Below are 15,174 nucleotides of genomic sequence, written 5' to 3'. Positions count from 1 at the left end.
GTGCCTGGGAGATTGTCCCCTGGACCCTGACCCGACCCGCCTGTCCCCCGAGTGCCTGGGAGATTGTCTCCTGCGTCCTGACCCGACCTGCCTGCACCCCGAATGCCTGGGAGATTGTCCCCTGCGTCCTGACCCACCTGCACCCTGAGTGCCTGGGAGATTGTCCCTGGACCCTGACCCGACCTGCCTGTACCCCGAGTGCCTGGGAGATTGTCTCCTGCGTCCTGACCCACCTGCACCTTGAGTGCCTGGGAGATTGTCCCCTGGGCCCTGACCCGACCCGCCTGTGCCCCGAGTGCCTGGGAGATTGTCCCTGGGCCCCAACCCACCCCACCCCGCCTGCACCCCCAGTGCCTGGGAGCGCGGCCAGGCTCCGCTGATGTGGCCCGTGTGCCTCGCAGGTGGTGGGCAGGGGAGTGGCAGGCGTGTTCCCACTCCTGCGGGTCTGTGGGCCTCTCCCGCCGCTCTGTGCTCTGCATCCGCGGTGTGGGGCCGGATGAGCAGAGGGCTCTGCAGCCGCCTGCCTGTGAGCACCTCCCCCGGCCCCCTGCCGAAAGTCCTTGTAACCGTGAGGTGCCCTGCCCTGCCACCTGGGCCGTGGGGAACTGGTCTCAGGTGAGTGTCAGGATGCGGGGCCCGCCCCCAGCTCCACCATCGGTCTTCAGGGGGCCCTTCCTGGTGGGCCCCACAGTGGGAGGGCGGTGGGGGTGTCCCCTGAAGCCTCGGGGACTAGGCTGCCCTGGAGAGCCACCACCGCACGCCATGGTCTGGGGCTAGACAGGCCCAGAGACGGCTGGCCGAGGCCTCCCGCTCTGCCCTCGGCCAGCAGGCAGGGCGCCCCGGGCCCTGACGTCCCCTGGCCCCTGACCTCCCATGGCCCGAGCCCCTCTCTCTGGCCTCCTCTCCAGTGCTCGGCTACGTGTGGGGACGGCGCCCGGCTCCGGAGCGTCCTCTGCACCAACGACACCGGCATCCCCTGTGACGAGGTGCGGCGGCCGGCCGGAAAGGCTACCTGCTCTCTGCCGCCCTGTCCGCGGACCCTGGACGTGCTGGGCCCCGAAGGCTCGGGCAGCGGCTCCTCCTCCAGCCACGAGTTCCTCAACGAGATCGACTTCATCCCCCCGCGCCTGGCCCCACGCCCCCCGTCCCCCTCGTCACCTGAGCCGACCGGCGTGGGCAACGCCATCGAGGAGGACCCTGGGCTGGGCCCGCCAGGGCCCGTGTTCGTTGACGATTTCTACTACGACTACAATTTCATTAACTTCCACGAGGACCTCTCTTACGGGCCCTTGGAGGACCCCGCCCCAGACCTGGCAGGTGCGGGGGACCGGACACCCCCGCCCCTGAGCAGTCCCGCTGAGCCCCCCTCAGCCACCCCCCTGCTGGCCTCAGAGCTTCCTGGGACGCCAGGAGGCGGGTCGCCTGCCCCTTGGCCCGGCCAGGCTGGCCTCTCCCCGCCCCCACCCTCAGAGCAGACCCCCGGGGACCCGCTGGTCAATTTCTTGCCTGAGGAAGACACCCCTGTTGAGGCCCCAGACTCTGGGCTCCCCAGCTTGCCCCAGCCCCCCACTCTAGCTGGTGGCACGGAGAAACCGGCTGCCCCTGGGAGCCAAAACGGGGTCCTGGGAGGGGAAGACAGCCAGAGCTGGACATCCCCTCCGTGGTGGGAGAGGACCAACGAGCTGTCTGAGGAGGAGGGTACCGGCCCCCCCCAAGGGCCCCACCCCAACCCACCCGCCTCACCTGCCACGGGCCCCAGCCATTCCTCCCCCAGTCCCGACGCAGGATCGCTGTGGACGGCTGGGACTGTGGCCTGGGAGCCAACTCCGAACGGTGGCCTGGGGCCTGCGGACAGTGAGCTGTGGCCCAGCACTGGGGGGGCTCCTGCCCCTCCTCCTCCACCGGTCGCTCAGCCAGAGACCCGGGACGGGGACAGCACCCTGGAGCCGGGGCCTCCCACCCCTTGGACCCCGGCAGCACCAGGAGCCTTCCTCCTGCCGGCCCCGGGCCCAGGACTTGTGGGCCCCGAGTCCCCTGGTTCCGTGGTGTTCACACCAGCTCAGGACGGCTTGGCCAATGGCAGCGTCGTCCCTGAGGCCCAGCCAGACCCCAGCCTGGCCGTGCACCTGCGCCCTGCTGGGAATGCCAGCTGGGAAGTGGGCAACTGGAGTGAGGTAGGGGCCTCACCACCTCTGTCTCCTCCTCTGGGACCCGGGGACCGAACCCTGCCTGTGCTGGGGGGGGGGGGGGGGGAATGTTGCCCTAGGCCACATTCTCCGTGTGCCCCTGGGGGCAGTCCATCCTATCAGGCCCATTTCTTGTCTGAGTGGTGAGGTGTCCAGGGAGGCGCCCATCCCTGGAGTCCCCAGAGGCCCCCAGTGGCACAGGGGTCCGCCGGGAGGGCAGGTAGCACAGATGGGGGCAGCGTCCCTCACACCCGGCTGGCAAGCTCCCTGGACGGGGCGGCCATAGCCCCCCGCCCCCAGCGGCCCCTCCCCGCTCAGGCTGGCGAGGGTCTGAACTTGACAGGAAGAAGCTGGCAGGTGCCCCCACGGTGTCACTGTACAACTCTGTTCAGACTCCTCGTCCTGGGTGGGGAGGGACAGGCAGAGACAGGAATCCAGACTCCCTTCCTCTGTGACTTTGGGGAGCAGTGAGCCTGGTCACGACGGCTGCGTCACCTCTTGTGTCCCCTGCGGGCACAGACAGCGGCTTGTGATTTCTGGTCCTCACGCACAGTCTTGGGAGGTGGGTGGAGAGCCCCCTCTGCAGAGGGGGAGACTGAGGCCCTGGCTCCACCAGGGTCCCCACCCCCCACCTGGATGGGCAGCCCCTGGCTGGGGATCTGCCCGCCCTCACGGCCCGTGCCCTGGTCCCCAGTGTTCCACCACCTGCGGCCTGGGTGCCGTGTGGAGGCCTGTGCGCTGCAGTTCGGGCCGGGAGGACGACTGTGCCCCCGAGGGCCGGCCCCAGCCTGCCCGCCACTGCCACCTGAGGCCGTGTGCCGCCTGGCACGCGGGCAACTGGAGTAAGGTACGCGGGCCTGGGGTGGGAGGCTCCCGGCTGCCATCGTGTGCTCATCCGGTCCCCTGCCTGGTCCCTTCTCGGTTCCCTGTGACCTGCCCCAGCCCCCCTCCCCCCCGTACCTGCCGTCACCCTCAGGACCTCGTCGTCACCCGCTCTAGGTTGCACTCTGTCCACCTGCCCCGGGGCCGGGCGGAGGATGGGGTCCCGCAGGCCGCGCGCGCTTGTGCGTGGGGTACGCTCACCCGTGCTGCTCGGCCCGCAGTGCTCCCGCAGCTGTGGCGGAGGGTCCTCGACGCGGGACGTGCAGTGCGTGGACACGCAGGACCTCCGGCCTCTGCGGCCCTTCCACTGCCAGCCGGGGCCGGCCATGCCACCGGCGCGCCGTCCCTGCGGCACCCAGCCCTGCCTCAGCTGGTACGTCTCTTCCTGGAGAGAGGTGAGGCCTGGGGGCCGGGGCGGGGCAGGGGTGGGGGTGGCCTCGGCCCCTAGAAGCGCCCTCAGCCCGTTCCCTGCCGTCGCGCCCTCCTAGTGCTCAGAGGCTTGTGGCGGTGGCGAGCAGCGGCGTCTGGTGACCTGCCCGGAGCCGGGCCTCTGCGAGGAGGCCCTGAGACCCAACAGCACGCGGTCCTGCAACACCCAGCCCTGTACCAAGTGGGTGGTGGGGCCCTGGGGCCAGGTGAGCCGCACGCGGAGGAGGGGCGGGACAGGTGCCCGGCAGCCACCGCTTGGTCCTCCGCCCTAGGCGTCCATTCTGGTCACCGCAGATGCGGGCGGTGGCCACACAAGGTCCCCACCCTGCTGCTGGGGAGAGAGGAAGAGGACCGGGCGGGTTCTCTGGCGCAGAGGACTCTGGGGGTGAGGCCCGAGGGGAGCACCCAACGCAGGGGGGCGGGAACGGAAGCCGTGAATCTTCAGGGACCCGAGCAGAGGCCTAGGCGGCAGCTGGGGTGGAGGCGGGGCCGGCGGGGGGGCCCCCCGGCTCGGGGGTTCCAGCACCTCCGGCCGCCCAGTGACTCTGGGCCGGTGGCTCTGCCTTGCTGGGCCGCTGTTTCTTCGTCTTTGACAGCGGGGGGTGAAGGTTAACACGATGAGGCCCTCAGCCCAGGGCCTGGCACCAAGTGTCAGAGATGAAACCTGTTTGGAGGGTTTTTTACAACCTCAGACCCTAACGGATCAGAATAAAGCCTGACTCCGGACGGAGGGCTCCCTTGAGAAACTTTCTGCCTCCCCCCCTCCCCCACCGCGCTGCCCCGGGGCCGTGGTGGGTCCTCCAGGCCCTGTCCCTGTCCCTGTCTCGGGCCTCCTGGGCCTCCACGCAGGTGTACCTCCTGCAGGTGAATGCCAGGTGGGCTCTGAGGAGGCATGGGAGGGTGCTGTCAGGTGCAGGGACTGGCTCCAGGTGACGCCCCCCCCCACAGTGCCCACCCCCTCACCTCTGCCCCCCCCACAGTGCTCGGCCCCTCCCCCCAGCCCCCTCCCCCCCCACAGTGCTCACCCCCTCACCTCTGCCCCCCCTACAGTGCCCACCCCCTCACCTCTGCCCCCCCCACAGTGCCCACCCCCTCACCTCTGCCCCCCCACAGTGCTCGGCCCCTCCCCCCAGCCCCCTCTGCCCCCCACAGTGCTCACCCCCTCACCTCTGCCCCCCCACAGTGCTCACCCCCTCACCTCTGCCCCCCCCACAGTGCTCAGCCCCTCACCTCTGCCCCCCCACAGTGCTCGGCCCCTCCCCCCAGCCCCCTCTGCCCCCCACAGTGCTCACCCCCTCACCTCTGCCCCCCCACAGTGCTCACCCCCTCACCTCTGCCCCCCCCACAGTGCTCAGCCCCTCACCTCTGCCCCCCCACAGTGCTCGGCCCCTCCCCCCAGCCCCCTCCCCCCCCACAGTGCTCACCCCCTCACCTCTGCCCCCCCCACAGTGCCCACCCCCTCACCTCTGCCCCCCCCACAGTGCCCACCCCCTCACCTCTGCCCCCCCCAGTGCCCACCCCCTCACCTCTGCCCCCCCCACAGTGCCTACCCCCTCACCTCTGCCCCCCCCACAGTGCCCACCCCCTCACCTCTGCCCCCCCCACAGTGCCCACCCCCTCACCTCTGCCCCCCCTACAGTGCCCACCCCCTCACCTCTGCCCCCCCCACAGTGCTCACCCCCTCACCTCTGCCCCCCCTACAGTGCCCACCCCCTCACCTCTGCCCCCCCACAGTGCCCACCCCCTCACCTCTGCCCCCCCACAGTGCTCGGCCCCTCCCCCCAGCCCCCTCCCCCCCCACAGTGCTCACCCCCTCACCTCTGCCCCCCCTACAGTGCCCACCCCCTCACCTCTGCCCCCCCCACAGTGCCCACCCCCTCACCTCTGCCCCCCCACAGTGCTCGGCCCCTCCCCCCAGCCCCCTCTGCCCCCCACAGTGCTCACCCCCTCACCTCTGCCCCCCCACAGTGCTCACCCCCTCACCTCTGCCCCCCCCACAGTGCTCAGCCCCTCACCTCTGCCCCCCCACAGTGCTCGGCCCCTCCCCCCAGCCCCCTCTGCCCCCCACAGTGCTCACCCCCTCACCTCTGCCCCCCCACAGTGCTCGGCCCCTCCCCCCAGCCCCCTCCCCCCCCACAGTGCTCACCCCCTCACCTCTGCCCCCCCCACAGTGCCCACCCCCTCACCTCTGCCCCCCCCACAGTGCCCACCCCCTCACCTCTGCCCCCCCCAGTGCCCACCCCCTCACCTCTGCCCCCCCCACAGTGCCTACCCCCTCACCTCTGCCCCCCCCACAGTGCCCACCCCCTCACCTCTGCCGCCCCCACAGTGCCCACCCCCTCACCTCTGCCCCCCCCACAGTGCCCACCCCCTCACCTCTGCGCCCCCCACAGTGCCCACCCCCTCACCTCTGCCCCCCACAGTGCCCACCCCCTCACCTCTGCCCCCCACACAGTGCCCACCCCCTCACCTCTGCCCCCCACACAGTGCCCACCCCCTCACCTCTGCCCCCCACACAGTGCCCACCCCCTCACCTCTGCCCCCATACAGTGCCCACCCCCTCACCTCTGCCCCCCCCACAGTGCCCACCCCCTCACCTCTGCCCCCCCCCACAGTGCCCACCCCCTCACCTCTGCCCCCGCCACAGTGCTCATCCCCTCACCTCTGCCCCTCCTCCCCCCACAGTGCTCGGCCCCCTGCGGTGGCGGTGTGCAGAGACGCCTGGTCAGGTGTGTCAACACCCAGACTGGGCTGCCCGAGGAGGACAGTGACCAGTGTGGCCACGAGGCCTGGCCCGAGAGCTCCCGGCCATGCGGCACCCAAGACTGTGAGCTCGGCGAGGCTCCACGTGAGTGCTTCCTTGCGGTGGCTGTGCCGGGGTGGGGTGGGGCGGGGCGGGGCGGGGGCGCGACGGGGCACGAGGGAGACGGGACCCTCCGTCCAGCTGCCGCCACCACAGCACTGGCTGGCTGAGAACGGTGAGGCCGCGGGTTACCAGGCAGGAGCTGGGGCAAGGCCAGGGTCGGAGGCAAGGGGGTCCGGCCCACCGCACCCCGCGGGCGGCTCCCTCTGGCACAGGAAGAGGGGCGGCGGCCGACCTGGCCCCCAGGTTGCCTTGTGGCCTGGATCAAGCTCCTTCTTCCTCTGGGTCTCGGTCACCTGCCGAGTGAGGCCAGGGACGTCCCCGGGACTGTGGAGCCCCGGCTCTGGCTGAGCCCCCCGCCCCACCCCACCCCACCCCACCCCAGCTCCGGGCTGGAGGGGGGCGGGCGGTGCAGCCACACACAGCCGCCTCCCTTCCAGGGTCCTGCTGGCTGCTTCCTGGCCAGCTGCGTCCTGCTGGAGGAGGGCCCGGCCAGAGGTGGCTCTGCACACACGCGGGCGCACAGCTGCCTTCCGGCAGCCCCGGCGGCCCGAGCCGTGCCGAGCACGGGAGACCGGGCTCCTCACCAGCTGTGCGGCCTCAGGCCCCACTTCCCGGCGCATAGAGGGGCCGAGGGCCCCCGTGCTCGGGGACGGGGTGGGTAGAGCAGAAGCCAGGTCCCGGGCGGGGGAGGGCCCAGGAGGTGCTCAGGGAGGGTGGCCCTATCCCTCTGCTGCCCGGTCCCCGTCTGCCGCTGTCGCCACTGCAGCCGGGGGGTCAGGAGGAGAGCCCAGCCGCTTCTGTGCCCGTCAGCTGCCCGCCCCCACCCCACCCCACCCCACCCCACCCCCCCCCGGGACATAGGACAGTGTGCGGTGCTCAGGCTGGCATTCAGGGCCTCCGGGCTGTGCCCCCCACCCCAGCTGCCTCCTTGGGCGGTTCCGCCCAGGCCGCTGCGAGGGATGGTCTCGCCTCCTCAAATCCCAGCCTCAAGGCCCAGCGGAGACGCCACCCGACCCGACCCCCAGCATCTGCTCAGCAGCAGCTCACGGCCCCCTGCTGCACGCAGCCCGGGCCCCAGCTCCTTCCTGCCCTTCACGCTTGGGCTCAGTGCCAGGGGCACTTGGGCAGCCGTGCTGTCTGGAGGAGAGGGCCAGCTGGGGGAGAGGGTAGGAACAGAGGCCTTGGGGCCTACAGCCAAGCTGGCCAGGTGTCCCGGGGGCCAGGGGGCGGGCTGCGAGGAGGCGATGGGGGGAGGGGGGCTAGGTGTTTCCTGACCGAGTGAGTAGTTGAGGGTGGAGGCCAGCTGGGGTTACTTGGACACCGAGATCCTGGAGCCCCAGGATGTTTTGACGGTTTGTGGGGTGGTGAGGCAAGACATTCAGAAAGCCTGGAAACTCCAGGGTGTGCGGTCACCGTGGTGAGGCAGCTGACATAGCGTGGCCTACATCCGCCTGCCTGTGGAGGTGGGGGTTGTTGGCAGAGAAGGGAACTGCCCCCCCAGGAGTGAAGAAGCTCGCTTGAGGTCACACAGTGGGAACAGGATGCAGGTCCACAGATGCCGTAGCTCAGGCCCACGGCCAGGAGCGGGGGCGGAGGAGCCAGCCTGCTGCATGTGCCCTCTGTGTGGCCCAGGGGATGTCCCAGGCCCGCGGCGTGGCTGCCTTCTTGCTCCTCCCGCACCCGGGCGTCTGTGGCATTGAGCCGGGCAGCTGGGGGACGTCAGTGGCAGCGGGGGCGAGGCCGGGAGGGCTGGAAGCAAACCACTTCCCGAAATAGCTCCGATAAGCACAGGGCGGGAGGGCCAGCCAGGCCCCGGTCTGCCTCCTCCCTCTGTTCCTCCGTCCCTCCTCGGGAGGCTGTGTGGCCCAGGTCACGCCAGGGATAGGGAGGGGCAGCAGGCTCTTTGCCTTCTCAGGAGCCTTTGAGATGGTCACGGGTGGCATCTCGGGGCCTTTCTTCTGGAAACCTGAGGGCGGGCAGGTGGGATGGGGCCACAGCAACAACTGGGGACTGGCACCTCCGGGCCCAGAGGGCTCAAGCCCTTGGGGGTGGCCGCCAAGCCCCTGAGGCTCCTGGCCACCCTGATCCTGGGGACATCCCAGGTGGAGGAGGGAAGGGAGCAGGTGTGGCTCCTCCTGAGGACCCCACCCCACCCCACCCCACCCCACTCCAGGCTGTGAGCGGGATCGCCTGTCCTTCGGCTTCTGTGAGACCCTCCGCCTGCTGGGCCGCTGCCAGCTGCCTGCCGTCCGCACCCAGTGCTGCCGCTCCTGCCCCCTACCAGGCCACGGGGTCCCCTCCCGCGGCCATCAGCGTGTCGCCCGCCGCTGACCCACTCCAGCCAGGCCAGGCTGCACGAACAGACCGTCCCAGACGCACGGACCTCATGCCCCAGTGCGGGCTGCACCCCAAAGGTGCTAACCCGGCCCGCTGATGGCGGGCTAGGGATCTCTCACCCCAAGAAAGGTATTTTTTTAACAGTCTGCAGAACGTTATTATTGTTATACATAAATGAGCACTATGGTTTCGAGCATGGCGTGACTTCCTCTTGGATTGGGAGAATTTCAGGTCAGACCCCCTGGTCTCTATCCTCCTGACTCACCACCCTTCACGTGCTCCTCGGGGAACCCCTAGAATAGGTGCTTGGTGGCCTCCTTGGGAGGTCTTCTGGCAGGAGTACAGCTTGGCAAAGGCGGGGGTGGGGCGGGGGTCCTGGGCCACGCTCTTTCTGCCCCTTCAAGTCGCTCGCCCACCCCCCATGTCTCCACTCCAGGAGAGACCTGTGTTTCACAGTGAATGGGTCACACCCTCCCTCGAGCAGTAAGGCCCTCTGGTCTCCAGCAGGGGCTGTCCCCTGGGATGATCGCGATGGGGTCCGGGACACCCTGTCTGGTTCCTGGATGATGGCGATGGGGTCCGGGACGCCCTGTCTGGTTCCTGGCCCTCGCCACTTCAGCTGTTACCTGCACCAGGGGGAGAGACGGGGTGCAGGTAGGAGCAGATGGGCGGCCACATCCTTCCTGGTCCCTGCTTGTCCCTTTCCCACATCTCCATGTTCAGAGACAGATTTGGGGGGGGTTCCTGCCCCGCCAACCCCAGCTGCTGGGCTCCTGTGACGCTGACCCGTGACCTAACACCTGCCCACCAGAGCCCCCTTCTTGCCGGACAGACCTAGGTCCATGGAGGCAGGCGTGAACAGCAGATGGCAGGTGGGCACCGGGTGCTCTGGGGAGTATTCTGGGCTCAAACCAGGAATGAGGCGGCTAGGGGGAGGCGGGGGCGGCCTAGCTGCTCCTCCAGGAAGTGGCCTGGGTAGGCTCCAACCCTTACCTCTGGCTAGGAGTCTTGAACTTGACCCTCTGACACGGTGCTCACAAGCCCTACTCCTGGAGAGCGTAGACCCCTTCTTCACGTGGGGGACACCGAGGCTGAGAGAGGCCCCGGCCCCCCGCCCCGTGCACACCGGGGGACACCACATTCAGTTCCACGGCATGTGCCGTTCACAGCGGTCCTTAGGCCGTGGTAGCGAGGGCCACGCGGCCACTTGTGCACCAGAGGCTGAAGCCACCAGCAGGCGTCTGTCACGGGGACTGGTCCCTATGTGGAAGACACGGAGGGAGAGGCGCCCAGCTGCTCCCCGGCTTCCCGTTCTCCGCAAACAGCACCCTTCCGGTAACACCCCTTCGCCGCCGCCGGCTGCAGAGCCCCGCCCGCTCTGCGTGGGTCTGGCCCAAGCCCCCTTCCACCTGAGCTCTGGGCTGCCCCCAGCAGGAAGACGGCTTTGGCAGAGCTAGTCACTCTGAGGTCACTTCAGGAAAGCGAGTCACGGGGGCTTGAGAGAGTCCCAGGATCCTGCACTGGGGGAGGGGCAGCAGGCTTCCTTCCTGTGTTTGCAGCAGCTCTGGGGACCCACGCTCTGTGACGGCCTCTGTACGGGCGCCTGACCCACACTGAGCAGGGGCGAGAGCCAGAGGGCACGGCACGGGGGTCCCAGTGCCGGCTCTGCTCCCGCTGCTGTGGCCGCAGGAACCCCCAGCCTCACAGAGTCTGACCTGGAGACTCTCAGCGGGCCCTCGTCTGCTCTGTCCGGGAACCCTCCCTGGAGCCCCCTCCCCCACACCGTGGAAAGACATTTGGTCTTAATCATTGTGGTGTGTTTTTCCGATGATGGGGGCTGAGGGGGATGGTGTCCCCGGTGGCAGCCGAGCGGTCAGCCCAGACGAGAGGCAAACAACCCATGACTCAGGCGGGGCACGGCACAGCTGTGACCCGGGGGGCTGCTCCAGACACAGGGCGGCTCCCGGCCGAGGCCCCCCATTTGGCAGCTCGGCCTCGGCTCCCGGGGCTGTACTGCTGACCGAGGCGAGGCGTCTCGTCCCACACACCCCGAAAGAGCAAACCAAGGGCACGGACCTAAACACCCTGCTGGCAGGTCGGGGAAGCCCCTGTCCCCCCTAAGCTCTGGGGTGAGCCCCATCACAAGTGATTATAACCACATTTCAAACCACAATGTTATACAAATTAGTAGTTTATTTGGCTTTTTAGTAGGACCGTTCCAAAGTTTAACTGGAAGACGAGCACAGAAGCTGCAGAGACATGAAGGAAAGTCACCTGCCAGCAGCGCCCCTGCCGGCACCCCCCCCCCCCCCCGCCACCTCCCCAGGCTGGCCGCCGCCCAGGGCACCCGGGGAAGACCACGCGGCACAAAGCCAAGCGTGGGCATTTGTGCAATACACACGTTTAGCTTCAAAAAGGAAAACGCGCTGGCTATCTGCCTAGAATATTTCCTATATTGATACAATGGAGGAGAATCCAGTCTCGGTCCAGCCCCAGCGGGTGCTGGACAGCTGTCCGCATGGCCGCAAGTGACCAGGGAGGTGCTACCCGGGGAAGCAGCCCCAGCATGAGCCAGAGGCGGGATGCCCGGGGCCCAGGAGTGGGGAGCCACGTCGTGCTCAGGTTTATACACAAATACAGGGAGCCGTACACAAGACTCGTTATATAAAATAGATGTACGTCATCTAGAAAAACCTCGATACAAAGTCTATAAAAATATAAACTGTAGTGAAAAAATATACAAAAGTATTAACATGTTCAACCCATGAAACAAAAACACATCCACGTGCAAGCTGGCAGGTGCCCCCCCCCCAACACGTTGAGGGAATCCCCTTGGCCACGGTACACGCGTTTGGGCAAGAAGTGTCGCCACGAGACCCAGCCTGCAGGGGCCCTGGGCCGGTGCTGAGGCTGCCCCATCGGGACGCTGCCCGCCCGGTGGAGGGGGCAGGAGAGGGGGCCGTTCCGGGCCCTGTGGTTCTGGAGCGATGGCCCCATCCTGTCCCGTCCGGACACCCAGAAGCCAGCACCCCTGGCCCGTTCCCCCGACCCCTCGGCTTTCACACCAACTTCCGGCCTCGGATGACTGCCTGGAGGCAGCAGCACAGCCCGGCCAGCCGCTCCCTGAAACCACGACTCCAGCCACATACAGTGGGAACCTGGGCCCGATCCACGTTTTTAAGATGCATCTTTCTGGGCAAGACAGACAAAACCAGCAGCACCGTCACCTCCGGGAAATCGATCCGGAAACTACGGTCTGATCTGGCCGCACATCCTCACCGCTGTCCCCAGGCCGGCAGCTGCGTGGGGGCCAGGGCAGGGGGTCCGCGAATGGCAGTGAGGACGCCACCGGCCACTCCCAGGAAACGAACAATGGTGCAACGTGTCTGATACCCGAAAATCAAGTCAACCAACCTACGGACGGAAACTCAGTCTGTGGAGATGCGGACCCGGCTTGGACCCTGCTCAACGCTGGTGACAGGACATCCCTACTTGGGAAAAAAGCGCTTCAAATTCCATCGGTTCAGCACTCAGGCTGCATCGAACACATCAACTAAGGGCTGTTTCCAACTTCTCCAGGTAGTGTAAAAATCCCACTTGAAGTCATTTCTTTCCTATTTGAGCAATACTGTGCCAGGAAACGGTGTCACACGTCCGCGTCAGGGACGGTCCTCGCTGTGATAAAGCAGAAGTCCGCTTCCTTGGGCAAAGCCTCTCTCCGGGGCTTCAAACAGCTAGCGCTCCGTCTCCGGAGCGGCCTGGGCGGTGTGACCCCCACGGCCTCGGGGATGAACAAGGACGCCGCCAGAGCGGATGCCCGTGGGCAGCACTGGGGAGGGGACCCGAGCGGTGCCCCAAGCCCCGGCAGCTGCCTCCCCCCACACCAGCAGGTGGAGGAGACCTCGACTGTCACCTGGAACCTGCACCACGGCCCTGCTCTGTCCCCTCTACCGAGGCCCCAGGGCAGGGCCTGCTTTGCGGGACGGCTCCCTCCACTCCACAGACGGTGACTCGGAGCCAGCCAAAAAGAAGGATTTCACAGAGATCTGCGCCAGGCAGAGGGCAGGCCGAGGGCAGGCGAGCCCAGCTGGTGCCCAGGAGGGAGTGTGGGCTGTCTGGAAAGCCAGGCCCTTCGCTGCTTGAAATGCTGTGCACGGAAGGGCCAGTGCTGTTCCAGAGTTGAGGCAAGGCCGCTTGCCCGCAGGGAAGGTGTGTGGGTTTTCTACAGGCCGCTTCTGAGCGTGGGATGCACTTGCTTTTCTAGGAAAGGCCCCTTTTCACTACCCTCGTGCCCCTGGAGCAGCCACACTGTGGCCCGGGAGTGCGCGAAGCACAGTGTGGCTGCTCGGCGGAGGCCCTCGGCTGCACCGGGTGCAGGAGGAGCGAGACAGGGAGGCGCCTGGGACGGGGTCCCGAGGGCACGAGCCAATGACCAACCCAGCTGACACGTGCTGTAAACAGGGCCTGGAAAACATCCAGCCAGTTCACCTGGGGGCGCACGCAGCCACGCGCCACGGCATGGAAGACAGTTGTAAACGGGACAAACCCCACCGCGAGTGGAAAGGAGAAAGTGCGGTGTGGCCCTGGATGTCTGCCCGGCAGATCTCCAGAGACCACGGGCGTTACATTCGGGCTTTTAAAGGAGCAGAGACGTCTCTGCGGTCACCCTTTGGCACACTTTGGTTGTGAAGGCAAGAGCAGCATCGTGGGGGGTGGGGACGGGGGACTCAGGTGTCCTCCTCATCGCTGACCAGCTCACCCTTATCAGGGCTGGCATCCCGTTCACGCAGGAAGTCCTCCCGGATGGCCTCCAGCTCCGTCAGCTCCAGCCGGACCTTCTCCAGGTGGTAGGTGCGCCGGTTCCGGATCTGGCGCAGGGGGAACGGGTTCAGGTCCCCAAAGGAGATACTGATCAGTTTCCTGGAAGGACACAGGACAGGGACAGAGCGTCAGCAGGGCAGGACACAGGATGGGACCCCAGCAGGTGTATCGCCTGGAGGCCAGCCCTTCTCACGCACAGGCTACGGGGCTGGCCCTGGGCCACGGCCTGGACTCAGACACGCGCTCGCTGTGTTGTGGGGCAGGTGACGTCCCTTCCCTTTCTGGTTTCTGATTCCTCGTCGATAGGCTGGGATACGTTAGTGACCTTCCTGAGGTCTGGGGTCACCAGAGCTGCCACCACAACACGCACACAAGGACGGCGCCTGGCACTTGCCTGTGACTGCAGGGCCGGCGAGCCTGAGCCTGAGCCTTCGGGACCAGCAGAAGGATGGCCCGGAGGGCTGTCTCGGGCCTGACCAGGGAGCAGCGGATACCCAGGCCCACCTGACGGGCACCGTCATACCCAGGAGCCACACAACGAGGCTCGAACACGTCTGCAGACAGATGTGGACCCTATGGGTTTCCTACTATCCTGGGATCAAGTCACTGATTTACAGTAAACGGTTTAAAATCACAGAAACGGGGCTGTAGCTGCTGGCCAGTGGTTTACTAAGATCAGAATGAGAAGGTGCCCCAGGGCCTGGGGCCGGGTGCAGCCCCCGATTCATCCAGTCCAGGGGCCTGTCTTCCCAGCCACAGGGCCCTGGCGCACCTCCAGACCCAGGAGAGGCTGTGAGGACCAGAGCCAGCGGCCACGGGTGGCCTGCCACCATCCACCCACGTGGGCTGCCTTGATAGAAGTTTATTCTAGAAGGTGTAATGTTAAGGGAGGGTGTAGCCTTTGGCATTTCTCCCTACTGAATTTCCAAACACCTACTCCTTAGCCGGACTCCAGCGGACTCCCTGTGTGAGGTCGAAGGTCAGGAAGGCCACCTTCAAATGCCAAGCTTCCCAGGCTGTTCTAGAACACGGACAGGTGGGAGAACAGGACAGGCCTCCACAGAGCCGTGCCTCCTACTGGGCTCTGCCGGCCGGGGCCGCAGGGGTCTGTGAACGGAAACGTGAGCCCAGACCCGGGACCCAGGGCCACACGACCAGCTCCTTTTCCTACAGCCACGAGTCGCAGACTCCACGCACCTGAGAGCTGGCCTCCAGCCCCCTCTATGGGAGGCAAACAACACTAGGTTATTTTCACAGAGCCTCTGGTGGGACCGTGCTGCCGGGGCCTGTTAGCCCAGCGGGCAGGGCAGAACACTCCGCTCTGCGGCCCGGTCAGGAGATGAGAGCTATCCCATGGTCAGCCCAGGCTGAAGGCCCCAGGGGCCCCGACTCGAGACTGGTTTAATCCGTTGACCCGCTGTCTCCTGAGCACGCGGGACTCAGCACCCGCGCCCTCCTTTCTTACAGAGCCGCTCGGTTATGTGGAATTGCTCCCCTGGACCCGCCAGCCTGGGGAGCTGAGTGAAACACCCGGGTCGCCACCCAGCCACGGGGACTGAGTTTCTGAGGCCAACGGCCGGGCGGCTGTGCCCGAGGCCGCTCACGAGGTGGCGCTGCAGAGCTCGCGGGAGGCGCTGCCGGGAGGGTGGGGGG

At 67.2% G+C, this 15,174-nt stretch overlaps 2 protein-coding genes across 11 annotated transcripts in view; one reads left to right on the top strand and one right to left on the bottom strand.

The window, feature by feature from the left end:
* ADAMTS7 (ADAM metallopeptidase with thrombospondin type 1 motif 7) overlaps positions 1 to 15,174 on the top strand; it is a 50,312-nt gene that overhangs the window by 33,679 nt on the left and 1,459 nt on the right. For 2 of the 3 annotated variants that reach the window (XM_058736296.1, XM_058736295.1), the window contains exons 18-24: positions 402 to 615; positions 909 to 2,174; positions 2,881 to 3,033; positions 3,290 to 3,463; positions 3,557 to 3,703; positions 6,183 to 6,345; positions 8,537 to 9,572. In XM_058736296.1, the coding sequence (XP_058592279.1) occupies positions 402 to 615; positions 909 to 2,174; positions 2,881 to 3,033; positions 3,290 to 3,463; positions 3,557 to 3,703; positions 6,183 to 6,345; positions 8,537 to 8,694 (2,275 nt within the window). In that variant the 3' untranslated portion in view covers positions 8,695 to 9,572. Of the gene's footprint in view, positions 1 to 401; positions 616 to 908; positions 2,175 to 2,880; positions 3,034 to 3,289; positions 3,464 to 3,556; positions 3,704 to 6,182; positions 6,346 to 8,536; positions 9,573 to 15,174 lie in introns of those variants that run through there. The other variant, XM_058736297.1, reaches the window with a different exon arrangement.
* Positions 10,874 to 15,174, bottom strand: part of TBC1D2B (TBC1 domain family member 2B) — a 66,075-nt gene continuing 61,774 nt past the window's right edge. For 7 of the 8 annotated variants that reach the window (XM_058736298.1, XM_058736299.1, XM_058736304.1 and 4 more), the window contains exon 13: positions 10,874 to 13,620. In XM_058736298.1, the coding sequence (XP_058592281.1) occupies positions 13,428 to 13,620 (193 nt within the window). In that variant the 3' untranslated portion in view covers positions 10,874 to 13,427. The remainder of the gene's footprint in view (positions 13,621 to 15,174) is intronic. The other variant, XM_058736305.1, reaches the window with a different exon arrangement.

Source organism: Neofelis nebulosa, chromosome 7 (assembly GCF_028018385.1).
Source record: "Neofelis nebulosa isolate mNeoNeb1 chromosome 7, mNeoNeb1.pri, whole genome shotgun sequence".
Taxonomy (NCBI): domain Eukaryota; kingdom Metazoa; phylum Chordata; class Mammalia; order Carnivora; family Felidae; genus Neofelis; species Neofelis nebulosa.
The sequence above is the reverse complement of the archived record's forward strand: the minus strand, read 5'-3'. Positions and strand labels throughout refer to the sequence as shown.